The following is a 19,367-nucleotide window of genomic DNA, read 5'->3' as shown; positions in this document are numbered from 1 at the left end:
GATCTCTTAGGACGCGACTGGGTAGGGAAGGATGGGATGCCACTGATAGAAGATACCCCCTTGTCAAACTAATTCAACGCTAATGTATCATCACGCTGCCATTCTTTCTCTATTCTGATATTTCCTATCTATTGACAACCGTTCGAATACCCAGCATCTCACTCCACATCCATCTTCCCCCCCCCTCCCCCTCCCCCTCTTCCTTCTCTTCCCCTGCCTCCCCCTCCACTTTCGCCCTTATCCCCTCAACAAAAGCCTCCACCGCATCCCCCCTCCCTGCGGCACCCCACTCCCAGCCTTCACATACCCCCCATTTTTCACCGGCACCCCCAGCGCATCACTAATAGTCGGCAACCCGCCATCCCTAATCGCCTGCGTCAAGCTCCCCAAACTCTGCGAGAACTGCGGCGACCGCATCACTCTCCGGAGAATATCCCGCTTCTGCTCCACGCTGAGGGCGTCGATGGCCGCTTGGGCGGCTGCGGGCGTGGGGTCGGTGTAGGAATCGTCGGAGGAGGCGGGTTCTTGGTTGAGTGTGAGGATGGAGGGGGGCAGGTGCGAGAGGAGGGAGTTGAGGAGGGAGGTGGGGGCGGTGTCGATTATGGGGATTGTGGTTGAGGAGGGAAGGAGTTCGGGGAGGGTGGTGTAGAGTGCGCCTTCGGGGGGTTGGGATTGGGAGGGGGCGTTGCTGCCGCGGAGGGATTGGAGGAAGTTTTGGACTGCGGCGGCGGCGTCGGTGGGGATGTTGGGTCTGGAGTTGAGGTGTCAGTCTTGCTTACGTGGAAGAGGGAAGAATGTGGATTGAGAGGCAGGATTGCTGCAGGGACATTTTCTGAGGGCAGGGTGATGGGTAGGGGCCAACATGAATGGCTAGATTTGATTCTGGTCTTGAAATGAAGATTGTATCTGTCGAATTGAAAGGGATGCAACAGAAGGCGTGATACCTACGCTCTTCCCCCATCGGCACCACCATCTCGTGATCCTGACCCCTCATTCTCTGGATTGCCCATGAAAGGGTCCCCGCTCCCTATGTTGCCCTGTATCTCCCCGCCTTCTGGCCGTGCGTCCTCCATCTCTGTGTCTCCGCCCCCACCTTGATTTTCATTTGAAGTATCGGCGACCTCCTCTGCAATGTCAACCTCTTCACCCTGAAGGAGCCGGTTGACTATTTCGCCCCACTTCAAATCTCTCGGACTGAACCATGATGGGTCGCCTTGGGGGTGTTGGCTTCGGCTTTGCAGCCAGAACAGGTGACGAGAGCTGCTGGATTGGAATTTGAGGACAAATATTCGCCCGTTGGTAGGTGATTTGATGGTACTTGAGTCTGAGGACTTTTCTTGGTATGGTATGAATTGGCCGTCTGTAGGGACCATAGATAATTTCAACTCTGGGGAGGACATAGGTGCCGCACGAGGCCGCCAACAGAATTGTATCAGATCGTCTTCTTCGTATAGGTAGATATAACCACTAGCGGGCTTTGGTAGGACTTTGGGAGGTGAAGAGCTGGTCTGTTTTCGGTTCCGTCAGCGCAGCTTCCAGTTCATGGAAGATTGTTTCCTACGTCAAAGTCACAGGCACCAGCCTTGAATGTCATGAGTGGTGTGATCGACATGATGAGTGCAAGGACTGTGTACTCGATGGGATGTTGAACTGATTTGGCGGCTGCACTTAAGGTTGTTGGTCTCACTAAGCTGCTCATCCCGAGCGCCAAGACATCGAACCCTTTATGGAAAGCTTCCACTTCCAACAGCTTGACTTAGCTGCACCTCACCACATCTGAATGTCAGAAATAAATTTTTTGAGCTTGAGCTGGTGCATGCCTCTTTCGTCCGGCGTCATGTCAGCGGACAGCAATGATTGAATCGGCGTCTTGATTTCTGAAGCTACCAGCCCGGGCTACGCAATGCTTCTTTCTGCTTTCCTCCTTGCAAGTGGCCTTCTACTGCTGGGATGGCGATGCCTCAGGCTTCTTGAGGAGCGAAACTTTTGGACTGTCCGCTTGAAGATTGCATTATACTACGAGAACGTTGTGATTCCTTACCTCCTGCTTTTGCTGTTGACCGTCTTCAAATCGATACTGCAAGAGCCCAAATACACTTGGCCCAGCGATGATATGTTTTGGCAACCTCTCGTCTCATTATTTGCCGTGAGCACATCCGCTTTCAGTCTCTACCACCTAGCTGAAAGCCGTAACTACAGGAAGCTTCGTTGGAAGGCATGGAGCGGTCCCAGCCGGACTGGGATTCCTCCTCAATATTTGAAATACATTGGTAGCCGAGAGGATTGGCTAGCACTGTCAATTCTAGTCGGAAGGGTCAGCCTTCATCCTGTTGAAAAGTTCGCGGCAGTGGTATTGCCTTACGAAGGTGGAGTTGCCTCAGATCCGACGGAGCTATTGAAGCAGAGGAATGATCCTCGAAAGGAAGAGCTCCGTATGTGGAGTCCGCGAAGTGAGAACAGGGTTGGCCTTTACGAACCTCTTGAGGGTGATGTCTCTGCTTCCTTTTTGTGGGGCTTACATCTGGGCTTTCGGCACAGGTGTAGTCGAGCCATAATTTCTGTACCACGATCATTACTCGTCAGTTCTCCAAGGTCGACTGAAGGTCTTGATACAAGACCAATCAATCTGGCATGTGCCATCCTCGCGAGAAACAAAGGACTCGAGCCAGCTTCGTTGATTTGCAATCTCGAGAGAAACAAGGCCTTTCGCGTTTTTGAAGAAGGAAGCCGTTTCTGGCCTCGGCCTGCGAAAACCCGACGTAGCCAGTATAGAGATTTTTTCACTCGAATGTTCTCACTTCTCGGCGAGCAATACATTGCAGCAGCTACGGAGTTGGCACTATTGGTATCTGACATACCTCCTAAGACTTTAGAGGATTGGTTAGACGGAACGATGGAACAACAAGATATTGACCTGAACCACATGGCAGCGCAAAATGGTGCTTCGCCGGCAGATTTAGCACGGCTCTATCGGGGTCAGTATGCTGCAATGCTCGTGAGTCTTAGCTTGCACAATATCGGTGGGCGAACACGACCGGAGATCTTAGTATACGAGGCTATATGTACATTAGAAAGGACAGCGCTGTCTGCATGGGTGCTGTCAAGCGAGATATCAACACGCCGCGCACAGGAGTTGCAATACTTCGGTAAAGGCGTCCAAGCTATGGTAGGAGCAGTCGTCTAAATCGTTAGTGATTGGGTTTCCCTTCTCAAGCCATCCCAATGATTGGCCAGGCCTCGCCCCTTGATGCTTGCCTTGGGGCCGGTCAAAGAAAGATGGTGCCCTGCGCAGCTATCTGATTGCTTGATCTGATAGCGTCAGTCCTAGATTGGCTGACAACTCGCCGCAGCGTCCGAATGTGGTAACGAAGGCGCCACGGTAGCCTTGGCGGCAGGCTTGGCAAAACCAAGGGCGTTTAGGTTGCCATGGATCTATTCAACCATTAGCTACCTACGCGCATTTGCAACAACAGAATGTTCGTATCTTTGCTCATGGACGAAATTAGCCTTCTTGCTCTGCTGCAAAACGTCTGCGTTCTTGCAGCTCCCGTGGATCGTGACCAGGCCTTGTTCGAAGTAAATCACCAAGCACAGAGTGGCTTTCTTTGGGTATCAATCGGCCTCGCTGTCATCACTGCATTATTGCAAGGACTCGTATCTGCTCTTGCGTTCATGACAGAATCTTCAAATTACTGGACGTTTCGCTTTCGCCTTGCGAAGATTGAGCATTGGTGGTGGACATTGGTGTCTTTGTTGTTACTGATTTCTCTGGTGCTGATTATTCTGTCATTTCTCTCAGGCAACAGCAATGAGGCAATGTCAATTTTGGCTTTATCTACAGCGACATTCCTTACCATCGTTCAGTACATGATCCCATCCTGGCGATCTAGACACTTCATTGAGAATAGATGGCTTGCCTGGACAGGCAGCAGTCGGACAACCATACATGCGGCAAAAGCACGATTTTGTGGACGCAAAACTCACTGGCAATCTCTAGCCAAGAAGGTCCATGTCGGCAAGATCAAACCCACCCCCTCCGACTGGTACGGTTGGCGGCTCTGGCCCACTAATGGCCTCTCCTACGATCCTACAGATATTCTACGTAATGTCGACTTTTCTCGTTCTAAATTATTGGAAGCATCTGCCGATGATCAGAGTAAATTCATCTATGATAATGGTGACACAGATCCGCAGGATGTTTCGCTGCTTTGGGGAAAAGAGCAGGGTTTTCGGAGACGGGTATCAAGAGCGACCTCCAGCATGCCGAGTGGCCTTCTTCAATCACGTCCGTTCACAGTCGATGGCTACTCAGGTGATGGTCTATGCCTTGCGATGGGCATTCTTGGGCGAAACAAAGGTCTGAATCCCCGTAACTTGGTCTTCAATATTGTCAAAGGCGTCACAGGCAGCCTCGAGAATTTTGGGACTTGGGCCCCTCGTCCAAATAAAGTACTTCGCAGCTATTATTGGAAAGTGATGGACCAACAATATAGTGGGCTTGGGCCATCGTATGTTGCGGCAGCCACAGAAATCGCTTTGCTCATGAAGGACATACCCCATTCTGCAATGAAGGCCTGGTTACAAGCTGGTCTGGAGCACCAATCTATGACAGCAAATCAAGTGTTGCGCAACATTAAGAGCAACAATAGAAGTGCGGAACTACGTGCCCATTATGAATCCAGCTATGTGTCGATGATCATGTCACTAAATTATATGCCCAGCAATGCCTATAATGCATCTTCACGAGATGTCACGATCTCAAGGCCTGACCTCACTTGTCTAGGATTGCTACTGAAGGCGAGAGATGAGCCCAAGCCAGCGTGGTGGAATGATCCCCATATTCAGGATGCTCGAAAGGTAGAGATCAGTACGTTAGAAGGCAGACATTGGAAGCCGTCAGTGGCTCTATTACTTGGTCTGTCTGAATGGCCTCAAGGGTTTGAAGATAATCCATCAAATTGGGGGACTTAGACCACAAACTACCCAATATTCAATAAGGTGGATATTGCATGTAAGCCTCGGTCTTTGCGTCTATTCCCGTCACTGGGACGAGGGCCCCTGCACAATTTGTCTTGTTAGGCCTGCAGGAAATCACACCCGGAGCTTCCGGTTCATGTACGTAGGTTTCTACCTATACAACGCTTTAATGCGTACATCATCCGCAAATGAAGGTCCTGTTGAGTGTCTGAAGGGTATTTTAGGACCTCTATAATGTTTAAAGCGATCTTCGCGATGCATATCAGCTCAAACTGGTCACTTCGGCTGATCGAAGAAGCACTCTGTGACATAAATACGCACAAGTCGCCTTATTACGGAACTTCTAGGATGCTTTAGACCGTCTAGGATCAGCATTATGTGGCTAGCTTTCGCAACTGGACTCTGATCATGTGCAATTAATTTGTGGCTATCCAGAAGTACCACCAAGCATCAGTCTCTGACCACCAGAGCATCGTCAAATGGATATTGCCCATTTGATCGTTTGATGGTCTCGACAGCGAGGCATCAGTCATGCACTAGACCTTCGAGAAGCGAACCAAGCCTTATGCAAACGTCTGGGGGTTTCAAATCCCTATCACGTGGGCCGCAGGACCGGACCTTCCCCGTACAGGATGCATAAATCTTGATTCGCGAAACGTTTGACGGAGTGGTCAAGGGCTCGAGGAAGACTTGAAACGAGAAAATAAAACGAAGGACTTCTTCTGCATTCGCTCGCGTATGATGGATGTTGGGCTTGTGGGAAGTAGACTGCACAAATATTCACCATTACTAATTAGGCGTGAGAACATCAGTATGATATACCCCATTTACGCCCTCCCTCTTTCCTTCTGTTTAATACATGCTGCTGGTATGAAGTCCTAACTGGAGGATAAAAGGCATGGTGAAAAGAGAGAAAGCGCCATCCAAGACCAGCTTTGACCAAACCCGACTTGACCATAAGCCACGAAACAAAACCCCAATCATCCCTGCGTCATCACGACCGTCCTCCCACTCTTATGCCACACAGCCAAAAGCTGCCCACAATTCCCACAATAATGCTCCACATCCTTCAAACTGCCCATCAAGTACGGAATACAAGGCGCGAGGAACAAGAAGAAGAACAGCGCTGCCCACCCATGGGTGGTGTTGCCCGATACCATCTGGATGCGTGTGAAGGCGAGAGCGTTGCACTTGGGGCAAGTCACGCGGGCGGCGGCTTGTTGGAGGTTCACTAGGCCCATCGTGGGGGTGACCACTTGATGCTGGATCATGGGGTACTGCACGATCGTTGCTGGAGCTGTGCTTGTTTGGTATTGGAATTGTGGAGTCGGTTGGGTCGTCACTTGTTGGTAGACTTGTGTCTTCTCGCCGGTCGGAGACATGAGGATTTGGCCCTGGTAAGGGTGTTGGAAGGATGGGTTGAAGGGTTGTTGCTGTGCCATGACTGGCTGAGGTTGTGCGATGGGTGTGACTATGCATTGTTGCTGAGGTAGTTGCTGAGGTTGTTGTTGAGGTTGTGGTTGCGGTTGTTGTTGAAGTTGTGGTTGCGGTTGCTGTTGAAGTTGTGGTTGCGGTTGCTGCAATATGACTGTTTGCGGCTGTGGTTGCGTTAGAGGAGACGGGGTCGCTGGATAGGATGGCGGTGCGTCAGAAGTGGGCGATAATATAATTCTACGCAGGGAGGAAAGGATCAATCAGCCTTGGGATTCCCTCCCTTTTTTTTCATTTAGGGGTTGGAATGGGGGCGTACGGTTGTTGCGGCGGAAAATAAGGCTGAGGTCCTTCAGCAATCTGGGTGGAAGGGTCTGCTTGGACCTGAGGTTGTGTAGCGCTCGCGTCAGTATCAACAGTGGGATCCGCATCTGAATGGTATGAGCAGTGAGGAATGGTCCAATGCGAGGGAAGAGCGAAAACGATCTATGAGCAAGTGTAGACGCACTGTTATCCATAAGGGCCCTTTAGGTTTCCGACATAGACTCCTTGAAAGCTTTCTTCGATGTTTCTGAGGAACGATTGATCGCTTGTAAAGAGGAAGAGGAAAGTTGAAGGAAGGAAAGGAGAAGAAGCCGGGTGCGACGCCAATCTATCCCTCGTCTTTCTTCTGGTGGACCCCTCGGAACGCCATGCTGGACAGGCATTGGGAGCCCATGCTGGTGGGCTATCGTTCTAGACCACGAGTTCCCAACCATCGGTCTGGATTTTCAGCCAAAGGAAGCTTAGTTGGACCCTGAGGAGAGGAGCATTGACAGTCAAGAGACAAAAACCTCCCTTCAGCCTTGTCATCTCAACGAGCAATTCGCCTTTGCTTACCGAAGTCAACTTTGGTATGTACTGCACCGCATTTTGCATATCGGTAGCCATATCGGGTGCGTCAGGGTAAATGTCGTCGTTGCTGTGTTCCTTCTATCTCGTTTCCCTACACATCGAAGGGTGTTAGTGCGACTGAGGCCCAAGACCTTGAATTGGGCTTCCACCTGCAGGCCGAGACTACTGCAGCACCAGAAGCATGCTAAGTGCTAGTGAGTATTACGCGAGGGGGGTGTGCCCCAATGCAGTAATTCGCAGGGACCATTAGACTCAATCGAGATGGATCTGCACCGTATCACACCATCATAGGCATGCATTGAGGAAGAATTGACGGCGCGTTCGGGTTAACTTCAGGAATCGACCGAACCAACCCTCTGTTGCAAAGTCAGAACTGCCAAGTATTAGAGAACCGTCTGGGAGTCAAAACCTCGTTCAAGTCTTCTTATTAGGTAGCAACATCTGGTTGGCCAATTGAACGGCCTACGGAGTCAGCTGACTAACGTTCGACCTTGCGTGGGAAGTTGATTGCTATCAGCCCCACAACAGTCAATCAAGTCGAGGAATACCAGTGTGCGGGCTTGATGTGTGGGTAGATTGATGTTCACTCGATATCATTGTCCATAGTGAGTAAATTGTGAAATTCCATGGTATAGATGTGCTGCAATACTCGACATCGATTTTTTATCAAACAATGGTAATACTCTCGGCTGTCAGACTCTTACACCTCTTGTCAATTAGCTCACCATCAACTGAAGTCTCGATGAATGACTCTCTGATTGGATGAGACGTGTGACTTCCCCTGTTTTAGCTTGTTCTGCCAAGACATTGAAAATGCTTGAAAGCACCCCGAACACCCTTACGTCTTTCCCCCATTAGCTTTATTGACAAGATTTGGTTGGAAATTTTCGGTATGAAAGCCATTCAGAACTACAATGTGAAAAACTTCATGAGCAATTAGTCCATGATTGAGAAGCAAATTACTAATAAAATCGTCTATCCTGGAAAGCCTGGGTGTGACCGGTGGGGGGTCAGCTTTTCTAGAGATCAGGGGCATTGTCCAGTCTTCCTATCTCAATTCTGCCATTTTACTCCTCTTCGACCGTAGCATCTCCACCAAGAGGACGATACCCCAACCTAAGATTGCCGCCAGGATGGAGTCGGAAGAAGCGCCTACAGAACCTCTATTACCCCCCAGCCGAGCGGTCATTACGATGTGGATGAGAGTGTGAAAGCCAAACTTTCCATTCCTGGGACTAAGATCATACACGCACAAAACTATGGATTATCTCTGTGGGGCAAGACAGCCAAAATAACCGTCGGACTGCCATCCGGCGTAGAAAAGAGCTATTTTCTCAAGGTTGTCACTCTGGGTGTGACTGGTAGACATATGTGCGAGGGGGAATTTGAATCTTTGAAAGCTATATATGAGGTTTATCCTGGCTTTGTACCGGAACCCCACGCGTGGGGAAAATACACACAGCCGGATCCTGAAACGTATTTCCTCCTTGTCGAATTTCGAGATGTTGGTGAGCAGGTACGTTACCTATCCAATCTCGAATAAACACAATCAGGTGTCTTTGCCACCATGAGTGACTCTCTATGGCTAAGTCTTTGATAGCCTGCAAGTCCTGCAAAGCTCGCATCTAGCTTGGCAAAGCTCCACAAGCAATCGATGTCTTCTACGGAGAAATTTGGGTTTCATATATCGACATGCCATGCTAAAATTGCTCAGGCGGTGAACACCTGGGAAGACTCGTGGTGCGCTCTTTACAGTAAACATCTTGAACATGTCATGAACCTCGCAAAGCCGATTTTACAATGGCCCGAATTCGACGTTGTATGCAAGCTTACGATAGAAAAAGTCGTGCCTCGACTACTTCTACCATTGCAGTCAGATGGACGCATTCTCAAACCCTGCCTGCTTCATGGTGACTTTTGGGACGGTAATACCGCCCTGGATCAGCGGACAGGGAACGCATTCGTTTTCGACGTTTGCTCATTTTATGGTCATAACGAGTACGATACTGGCAATTGGAGGGCACCACGGCATCGTTTAAGCAACAAAGCTTACATTCGAGAATACACAGCTCAGTATCCAGTTTCACCACCTGAAGATGACTGGGATATGCGCAACTTGCTTTACTCTCTGACGTTTAATATTGCCAATACGATTTACATTCCTGGGTCGAGCCAACGCCAGGGGGTATATGATGACATGACGACCCTGTGCAAGAAATTATGCCCTGAGGATTTGAACCGAGAGCTGAAGCATGAAGGCAGTATTGATCCTGATATGGACCAGGCAACGGCAGGCATGGGCTATCAGGGAGAGGATCGTGAGGAGAAACAGGAGGAGGAGAAGGAGAAATAAGCGTAGAATCTCTGGGTGGAAAAAAAAGAACCCCTGAAATGACATAATATTTAGGAGGAAAGTATTTCGACAATTTTTGGCAGAGGTTGACTGAAAATGGACAACTTACAATAAGAAGTTTCAGGGACTTCGAAGCAAGTCTGACTGTAAGAGTGATCATTAAAGTCCTGTAATTGGTGGTTCTGGCCTTGGCGTGGCCACATTCCGTCAAACCAACCAACCCTCGACCCCTAGGGAGGTCTCATTCGTAGACTTAGCACTAGGTTGGACGGCACAACCAAAAGTACCTAGTAACAGAACAAAGCAAGATCACTACCCTCAACCGTTCAGACTCATGTCCCCCCAAAGCCGCCGAGACACTCCCACTTTCCCACCCGTCCGCGCTTGCATCTTCGACGTCGACGGCCTCCTCATCAATTCCGAAGACATCTACACCGATATCTACAACTCCATCCTCCATTCCTATGGCAAGCCAGACCTGCCATGGAGCATAAAAGCCAAGCAGCAAAGCAGAGGTCGCGAGGTATGTCGGCTTTCTTGTTCCCCAAACCCCCACCCCACCCCACCCCCCAACATCACGGGGGCTCACGCCCGAGCATCAGGGCACAGACCACCTCCTCTCCTGGGCCCAACTCCCCCTAAACCACTCAGAATGGACAAATCTCGTGCGCGGCCAACACTCTCGCTTCGAATCCTGCATCATTCTCCCCGGCGTAATCGAGCTCCTCACGACCCTCACTTCCAGCGCGCGCAGCCCACCATTCCTCGCCCTCGCCTCCTCCGCCTCCAGCACTTCCTTCCATAGAAAGACTTCCCATCTTCCCCTGCTGACCAGCTGCATCCCTCCTCCCTCTTGTCGTGTTTTCGGCGATGATGCTGACATGAGTGACGCGCGCAAGAAACCTGCGCCGGATATTTTTCTGCTGGCGTTGGAGAGAGTGAATGCGGGATTAGGCGCGGGAGAGAAGAAGATGGAGAGGGAAGAGTATTTGGTGTTTGAGGATAGTGTTGCTGGTGTGGAGGCGGGGAGACGGGCGGGGATGAGGGTTGTTTGGGTGCCGCATGCGGGGCTGAGGGAGGTGTGCAGGGATAAGGAGGGGGCGGTGTTGGGGGGGAGGGGGGAGTATGGGGAGGGCAAGGCTGTGGCGTGGGAGGGAGGAGGGTTGTGGTCGAGTGATGGGTGGGCGGAGATGAGGGAGTCGCTGGTGAATTTTGACTATGGGGCCTATGGGATACGTTGAGGCAGGGAAGATAATAGAGGGTAGAGCATAGGTTTCTAGCTTTTGTTCACCTCTTAGATAGACTAGAGTCTGACAAGCGATCTTCTCAAAACCTCGAATGCTCGGAGAGAGTCACTCACATCGCAGTCTTATTCGTCGTTTTCGCTAGACATAGCATTTTTGACGTAGACAGCCAGCAGTGCCTCAGATCCGGGGCGCGCTGTGTGATGGATTATCTCAAGGCCAGACGCCATGATCTGATTGTGCTTCCGCAGAACGAGCGAGATGGTGGGCCAGGTTTGGATAGTTGGATGGTCCTTCTCGAAAAGCGTTGTTTTTCGCTAAGACATGACGAGGGTGAGGCCGTCGAGAAGCCAATACCACAGGTCTTGGGACATTGACCCTAAATTGGACTTTATGGCACTTATACGTTACAAACAGTCATGAACCTTGAGGCTCTTCAATCTTCGGTGTCGATTTTGGAAATCTTAATCTAGAATAGTAGTAAATATCAACCGCTAACTATTACTCTTCGGTTCTCAAGCAATCAACATTCCCCTCGATCGTACATATTAAAGCGAGCTGCGCCTTCTATGTTCTTAACAAAGCGCACTAAAATAGATATAGTTGGTCCTTTTTATTACCATTACTTACTTTTACTGTATTTTCATCCGCTACTTGTACTTAGGATATTTACCTGATCGCGATTAATTATTACATATCACTAGGTTAGATATCAAAGTCACAAAAACTGGTTGGTTCGCGTGCGCAATACTCTTTCGCTTATGAACAAACATCGTTGATGACAAGAAAAGCACAGAAACAAGCGCGGTCGGATTGAGTGAGGCGGACGGGCAAAATATTCAGAGCGCTAGCATTGCAGTGCGAGCTATTCTGCGTTCTATTTTGACCACTCAACTTCTTCTATTATAACGAACGCGGTGAACAGGAATTAACATCAGGTTCTTTAACAGTAAAAACGTGGTGGGTAAGTACGGGAAATGAATGCGCACGTCCGATTTCCTCTGAGCTTCCTTGGTGTCATTCGTCGGACTTTATTCAATCTGTAGATAGCACATTGCATCAGTTCAACACGTTATCCAATATCTTGAAGTTCAAAGGCTCGGCGCTGAGGTTGATTGTTGTGTGACTTACTGGAAATGCGGACGTCGCCACGGGCGCTCGTGCGTAGGAAATGCTAGCCTCAATTGCTTGCTTCATCGTCTTCATTGACTGGTTCGACGCATCATCGATCTGCTTTTGTAAGGCTGGCGGATTGGGAGGCAGGAGTTGGACATTTTTGGCGGCCGCTTCTGTATTCTCCTGCATCGAGTCGATGACCGTTTGAAGGCGCTGTTATTCATATCTTGTCAGCACCTTTTTTGTTTTAGTCAACAAGCAACCATGTTTTGCTTTCAAGAAAATGGCAGGATTTTGGTCAGTATTGAACGTTACACTTACAGCTGAGATGTCGTTCTGGATTCTGAATAGGCTATAATTTGTGAAATCAGTTAGGTAAGCCTGTTTGGCCTGGAGTAGCTTTGCGGTCTCCGGGCCTCCCCAATGGCCAAATACCTCGCGTTGAAGCTCATGTCCCTATACAAAGTATCTTTGATGGATTTCTACATGAAGCCTGACCAACTCCTTCATCAGGGTGAAATGGCATTGAATGTTCAGCGTGGAATTAAACAACAGCTGTAGATGATCAAAGTTAGTGATTAAATTTATAAGTATCAAAGCCGTACACATACGATTGAGGTGAGTTGCATAAAAGTATAGCCTATAAGAGTAAGTGGGGCGAAGGGAGGACGCGCCGGTCAGTGGCCTGGTATTATGTCAAAAGAGGAAGGAGGGGCAAATTTGGTGATCACCACGAGCCTTGCTGCATGATTGTGCATATCTAGTTTCCAGCTGGCGGCTAGCAAACTCTCGTTGAAGCAAACATGGCGCTGGCTGAGCGTTCAGCTGGCTGCTTGTAAGCCAACATCGAAGTGAAGATGGGGCTGGACCCTCACGCTCAAGGTCAAGCGGCATATGATCGGCCTGGATAGAGCAACAAGGTCCGGGAGTGGAGTATGGATGCTTGAACGTTGACACTTCTGGCCGACCATCGTGCACAGAGCTCTTGTCAACAGACACGGAAAGCTGCGACGAGCTACTAGCCTTGGACACACTGCATCCACGAAAGCCTAGGCGACATGGCCGTTCAGCTATTAAGCAATGGACGTAAGTCTAAAAGATATACCTCCCACTGCAAATTTGATCAGCAACCCCTGGAATTTTCTGTCCCTCTTGGCAACTAGTCTTGGCATTGGATTTAATCTGGCTTAACTCCGGGTGGTGCCCCTTATGCCACAGAGAATTTAGCACGAAGAAGGGATTTTGCATTTTCGTCCTCTTCATCCGCCAAGACATCAAAAATGGGACCCTGAAATCAACCGTGCAAGCGGTCTCGAATACTTTATTGCTCAAGCAATCACTTACCGTCAGTATTACAGCGAGCCGCCCCTCGCATATTTTAACAGGATCTACATATCAGCGTTTGGAAACGTCTTCCGCGGCTTATTTTAACAGGATCTACATATCAGCGTTTGGAAACGTCTTCCGCGGCTTATTTTGATAGTTGTAATATTGATGACCAGTTGTGAGGCGCCAATGTTGCCCGCATGAGTGCCGCGTTGGCATGTACGCTATATTCGCGACAGCTATATCAGTTATAATTGTGATAAAAATGGGTTCAAAAAGTAAAACTTTTTCAATAGATGAGTTGCGGCTCTACGCGTCACAGTGCTGGCGTCATGGGTGTTATGAGGGTGGTTTTCTGAGGTCTTTTTGGCCCTAGTCGGGCTAGGCCCTGCAAGATATTGAATGAGATGGATGGAGAGGCACGGCCAGCGGAGACGTGTCATGAGTATGGAGAGAGAAGTGTATGGCTCTTTGACACAGTCTTTACTGTGACCCCAGTAGACTGTTGCCGACGTTGATTTTTGCTCCATCAACAACGCAATGCTATTGCACAGGAGATTGAGACCTTTTGACAGGATACAGAGTCTCACATGTGGAGCGAAGTAACAGAGGCAGGACATGACTCTACCTTGCCAAACTATCTACCACGTCTTGATGACCGTTGGCACGCGCAATCTCGATCGGTGTTCGTCCCTTACGATCTCGAAATTCCTCACTTGCCCCTGCCTCGAGTAGCAGATTAACAGCCATCAGATTGCCACTTCTTGCGCCACACCACAGGGCAGTCCCCTCATCCTTTCGGGAATCATATTCGCCATACTCGGTGAGGTCCTCCAAGTCTACCTCGAGACCTTTCGACTTGGCTTCGAGTAGTACCTGCACCGCGATCGTGTTCCCAACATCGGCGGCAGCTATGAGCGCTCCAGTTTCCTTCACTATTGCTCCACCATCGAGCAATGATTTCATCATACGATGACCACCGTCCGGTGCTTCGCGATTATGATCGCCGACGATGGACCAAACTAGAGAGCTATAGTGGCCAAGTGGGTAGTCGGTATTGGGATCTGCGCCTTTACTCAGGAGAAACTCGGCGAGTTCGACATCGCCATGAAAGACTGCACCTGTGAGAGGATCGCCATACAGCTCTAGGTTACGAGAAGGATCCAGGTGACCCTCTTCGATCAGGACCCGAAATATGGGTATGGAAGAAACTCCACACGCCTTTTCAATAATAGAATCGTGGGCAGATTGGGTGCCGATGACAAGGCCTTCAGAGAAGAAGAAGGATAGAATTTCGGCGTGACTTGAAGATGTTGCGAGACTGGCAGCCTCATACAAGGTGTGCTGATTTTTTTGTTCGGCGATAGGAAGCTCCGCATACTGGCGCTTTACAGTCTCGAGATCATCCTGTTCAATGGCGGCAATCAGTCCAGGAGGAAGCTTGACTTTCTCCTGAGAAGACATAACTGTCTTCGGTGATAGTATCGAGTAGTAGGGCTGACTGGGCGTATCGAACACAGCGAGAGGCGACACTCGAAGGATAATCAGAGCAACAAAAATACGGGACAAAACAGGAAGCGCTGCCAACATTGCGAGCTTTTTGTTGGCCTTTAGTCTCGCTGATTTCACCTTCCGATCGGGGCCAAGCTTCCTTCGAGGCATACACGTGACTCGCCAATCGTCATAGACGTCCCTCTACCTTAAGAATAGACGCCAAGAGTTTCGTGTGCATTTACTCACTCCTTCCGGGTGCTGAAACGGTGGCGACTGTTGTAGTGATTTGCACAACGCCTCAATGTGCCCTGCAACGCGGTACAGCACTTTCTAGTATGGAATGCTCTCTTGTGCGTCATTTCACCAGGCGAATTTTGATTGCAGCAATGCAAAGATCTTTTCTCATAAGGAATAGCTGACCTCGCCAGCGCCCTGCCTTATGTCCTCGTCATCATAGCTGATAAGCCTGGGAGTGCAGAGAATGTGGATAGTAAGCCCTTACACTTCAAATACGCAGGCGACTCCTGGTCGAGCGATGATAATCGCTGCAGCGTTCGGGGGTATGAGGATGGGAATCGGGATATGGATTGTACATTTGAGTGTCAAAAATTGTAGCAAAAAAGCAGATGTGAGTAATGCCAGCGTGCTGACGGCTTTCTCATTGATGGTAGAAGTACCAGTGTCTATATCACATGTGTTGCAAATCTGTTAAGTCACAATTCCCCCCTCTAATGAATCTTATGTCATTCCAGTGTTCAAATTCCTACCATTCGATATCGTCTCGGTATAATCCAATCGCATGTTCTGATTTAATTTTCTTTTTCAATATCATAATACGTCTCGTGCGAGACACAGGCTCTTTTATAATGACGTAAAGTCTTATGCCCTACGGCGATATCCTAATCTGTGAGGGTGAAGAGCATATGGTAGGTGGGATAGTCGTCAGGATTAGTGAAGATCGTGATCGACTCCACTGTCTTTGTGCCGAACTGATCCGGATGTTCGTGCAAAAGATACGCAATGCCAACACCATGAGGGGTTCCCATCAGAGCCGCATAGCCATCCGAGCCCGCACCAAATTTATAACCAGGCCACTCGGTAGTAAATTCAAAGGTGTTGGCGCTCTGCATGTTGATGGGCTGTCTCCTGGCCGCTTCTATCATGACTTGCTGGGTTGCTGTAGTTACGATACCCATTCTAAAGGCGTCAGTGGCATTTCATATCCTGCGAATCCAAAGGCACATAAAGATGAAAACTGACTTGAAGATGTATTTCAGGTTATGCGCATCATTGCCCGCGAGATGGCTCCACACAATTGCCACCACCTGCGACCATTTTTGCAAATCGGGCACTCGCTGGAACGGTGCTACGTTGGTGTTTGTCCCAATAGTGACGTTCGCCTGACCTTGCAATTTACTATAGGGGCTGTAGTTGTTGACGCCTGTTATCATTCGGCCTTTGGGGTTGTATCTATTTTCAAAAGATCCCCCGGTAGGTGGCTGCACGACGCGTCAGTATGGCGACACTATAGGAAGGCTGCTCAGTGACTGACCAGATTTCGGAACATGCAATTGGAGAACCGCTGGGACTGATGGTTGTCGATATCATTGTCGTTTTCTGGATCAATTCCCAATTGTTCATAGATTTCCACCCACTTCCCTGTGATGACCATTGCTTCGTCTCTAACTTCATCTTCGTAATCCCAGCCCTAGAACATGTCAGCAGCTTCCCTTATAAGGTGATGGGAAGACTATTATCCCGGTAGCTCACTTACATTAGCCGCCAGATCATAGTAATTGCTCAGTCGGGCTTGGACCCTAGGTCCATTCATCAAGTCGATCTTGGCTTGGCCATTTCGAATCGCATTATTCCTAAAACATCATCCCACGTCAGTTCGGTCACAATAATGTCGCTATTATCTGTAGATTGACTCACCAAAAGTTTTGTCGCTTGTGCAATCCATGGTCCAAAAGTTTGTGAAATTCATTGTCCGAAAGCGTGAGCTCTCCATCAGGATCTCCAAAATGCAGTCCAACCTTTGCTTCGGTACCTGAAGCTTCGAGTGCGACAGGTGCAACAGGTACAACAGGTCCAACGGGTGCGACTGCGTCAGATTTGAGGGAAATCGAGCCTGTCCAGGAAGTCTCCTTCGTCAGATGGTAGGTGGATAGCAAGAGCAACACGAAGCCGAAAACCGAAAGCCAGGGGTAGAAGCGGTTGCTTTTGCTCAGATCCATGATCTTGACTGCCATATTGCTTTGTCTTGGGTGTTTGAAAGGGTATCGCACAATTGTTGCGGCGAGCAGAATTGGAGTGACTAGAAAGAAAGACGCAACTTTGGGGGAATACGCAACGCGTTTAGTAGGAAAGAAATGAGGAACAGGAAAAGTAACCTTGTGAGCCCAGAAGTAGGATTTCATCCCGGTTGATTCGAGATTGAACACACCATGAGCTGTCGAGTTCGCTGCTCTGGATCCACAGTGGCAACGACAACACCAGTATTTCAAGCTAGAATTGCCGACTTTGGCCATTACACTTGAGCATTGTTGGGTGTACAACCCCGCAAATGACCGCAGATAATTTGCCTCCGCCGACTCTCATCTCTCACTCGACCATCGAAGAAATCCAATCTGACCATACGCCATCATCACACTCAGTATGAACGTTCCTCAGGAGATCTGTAATCTTGTGAGTGCTGCTGATTGACACTATCCCAGGTTTGTCTAATCTCGTTGATCAGATCACATTCTATGTAGATGATGATGGACCAGTGCCAGACAGCCTTTCAGCACCACATACGTGGCTACAAGAACAGCATAAGAATGATCAGGCGCTTCGAAGCCTGAGACTCACGAGCAAACCCTTTTATCGAGCTGTAACCCCACATTTTCGACGGAGAATCAATGTCACATCCTTCTCCAGTCTGACACATTTGCGCAAGACTGCCGAGAATGCCTGCACTGCAAGTCATGTAGACGTAATTGCCATCCATGTGGAGGATGAGTGGATGAGCGGCCAAACAGCCGCATTCAATACCTACCTGAGTAGTCTTGAATCTGGTCTTCCTGTTTTGATTCCGCAATTTCGCAACCTTCGCGCTTTTGCACTCTCATACAGAAGAACGATAGAAGATACAGAGCTTGAATTGAAGGTAGGACACGCAATCGCGAGCATTGTCCACAGTACGCTCCTAGCCTTGAATTCTACTAGATTCGACGAGTTTATTCTAGACTTACCGACGAGAGTGGGTTCTGAGTCCAACATTGAGGACTTCTTATCAAGACCTACTCAACTTTCAGGCAATTTTCGATTCTCTGTAACAGACAACATAAGAAGGATCCAGCACTTGCGAGTCCAAGCGCAAGACCATGGCTTTGGGAATCGACAACAGAATTTTCCCAATCCTGCGTTCCCAGCAAATGCAGGATTAGGGCTCTTTCACCTTCTCCAGAGGAGTTCGAATCTAGTATCATTGAGCATCTGCTGCGACACAGTGCTCAACCTAAGCACACTTAACACAGCCCATCTACGGACCTTACAGGTGCTGGATTTGACTCGCGTCATGACACCCTCAACCAGCCTACTAGACCTGACAAAGACTCAAAACCTCCAGACCATTCGTTCCCTCAGTCTTAGGGAGGTACAGCTACAGCATTTAGTCCAAAGGCGCGGATCATGGTATAGCGTCTTTCATATGCTATGCCTCCTTCCACGCCTTGGCCACCTCGTAGTGGAGTCTTGTCGAACGTACCAAGTAGGTAGAGGCATTTCCCTTTGGTCTATCTCATCAAAAGATGCTGTACAGTACAGCAAGAATGATGATATCAAAGAATTGTATCGGCTATTGCACCACGTCGAGAAAGTGCGGGGGGGAACAGTGGACATGGAGCAGCGAGAGCAGCGCGAATTGCAACCTTTTCCCACGAGTCTGACCTCCCCATCCAACACAATACCTGGCAACTGGTTCGCGCAACAAAGCGAACAGATGCTGTAGGGGTGATCTGTCCTTAATTGACATTACAAGCAGCGCGGGCTGCACTCTTCCTGGCAAGTCTGGCAATCAGTATAAAGGCTCTTCTCCTCATACATCTGATCACTTCAGTAGCTAGCCACAATCAAGAAGGAGTGAGTATCTGCAACGTCCTCAGAGCTAGAATACTTATATCCGCAATTTATATGAACACACATCCGCCTTTTACAGGTGGATCCAAAGTACTGACCAACAGGCACTCACAAGGGTCCGAATCACTCAGAAATGAATTCCCTTCTTATTATCCGTGATGTTAAACCCCTAACCCTTCTTTCTTATGCCCTTCCATGATATTCTGGAATACCTCCGTCCCACCATCTTTTACTAACACTCTCCTGATGTCCCTCACCACCTTCTTCTTCCTGTCGAATGCAAAAATGCACCCTGCGACCAGCACTTCAATCCCACCGCAGACCCCTTAAAATTAAGGAGAAAACAAAAGATAAATCGTAGGTCAGCAGGCTAAATGATGCGCAGCGCCATAGTTGATTTCATCAAATCT

General features: G+C 49.0%; 6 protein-coding genes across 6 annotated transcripts; 3 read left to right on the top strand and 3 right to left on the bottom strand.

Moving 5' to 3' along the window:
• Positions 1-944: 944 nt before the first annotated feature.
• KY384_002239 (uncharacterized protein) lies at positions 945-1,612 on the bottom strand (the record flags this gene model as incomplete). The annotated part of the gene is made up of 2 exons (XM_044810765.1): positions 945-1,508; positions 1,562-1,612. The coding sequence occupies 2 exons, from the start codon at positions 1,610-1,612 to the stop codon at positions 945-947; spliced, it is 615 nt and encodes a 204-aa protein (XP_044672739.1).
• A 2,060-nt stretch (positions 1,613-3,672) lies between these two features.
• On the top strand, positions 3,673-4,971 carry KY384_002238 (uncharacterized protein; the record flags this gene model as incomplete). The annotated part of the gene is made up of 2 exons (XM_044810764.1): positions 3,673-3,744; positions 4,006-4,971. The coding sequence occupies 2 exons, from the start codon at positions 3,673-3,675 to the stop codon at positions 4,969-4,971; spliced, it is 1,038 nt and encodes a 345-aa protein (XP_044672738.1).
• A 3,464-nt stretch (positions 4,972-8,435) lies between these two features.
• Positions 8,436-9,655, top strand: KY384_002237 (uncharacterized protein; the record flags this gene model as incomplete). The annotated part of the gene is made up of 3 exons (XM_044810763.1): positions 8,436-8,507; positions 8,642-8,818; positions 8,903-9,655. The coding sequence occupies 3 exons, from the start codon at positions 8,436-8,438 to the stop codon at positions 9,653-9,655; spliced, it is 1,002 nt and encodes a 333-aa protein (XP_044672737.1).
• Positions 9,656-13,965: 4,310 nt separating this feature from the next.
• Positions 13,966-14,931, bottom strand: KY384_002236 (uncharacterized protein; the record flags this gene model as incomplete). The annotated part of the gene is made up of 2 exons (XM_044810762.1): positions 13,966-14,807; positions 14,844-14,931. 2 exons carry the CDS (start codon positions 14,929-14,931, stop codon positions 13,966-13,968), a joined length of 930 nt encoding a protein of 309 aa, XP_044672736.1.
• An 803-nt stretch (positions 14,932-15,734) lies between these two features.
• KY384_002235 (uncharacterized protein) lies at positions 15,735-17,087 on the bottom strand (the record flags this gene model as incomplete). The annotated part of the gene is made up of 5 exons (XM_044810761.1): positions 15,735-16,032; positions 16,096-16,334; positions 16,388-16,543; positions 16,610-16,706; positions 16,771-17,087. The coding sequence occupies 5 exons, from the start codon at positions 17,085-17,087 to the stop codon at positions 15,735-15,737; spliced, it is 1,107 nt and encodes a 368-aa protein (XP_044672735.1).
• Positions 17,088-17,493: 406 nt separating this feature from the next.
• Positions 17,494-18,829, top strand: KY384_002234 (uncharacterized protein; the record flags this gene model as incomplete). The annotated part of the gene is made up of 3 exons (XM_044810760.1): positions 17,494-17,515; positions 17,553-18,513; positions 18,646-18,829. 3 exons carry the CDS (start codon positions 17,494-17,496, stop codon positions 18,827-18,829), a joined length of 1,167 nt encoding a protein of 388 aa, XP_044672734.1.
• Between the last annotated feature and the right edge of the window lie 538 nt (positions 18,830-19,367).

The sequence above is a fragment of the Bacidia gigantensis genome (genome assembly GCF_019456465.1).
Source record: "Bacidia gigantensis strain McMullin 20006 chromosome Unknown contig_134, whole genome shotgun sequence".
In the NCBI taxonomy this organism is placed as follows: Eukaryota; Fungi; Ascomycota; class Lecanoromycetes; order Lecanorales; family Ramalinaceae; genus Bacidia; species Bacidia gigantensis.
Note: the sequence above shows the minus strand (reverse complement) of the source record. Positions and strands in the feature narration are given on the sequence as shown.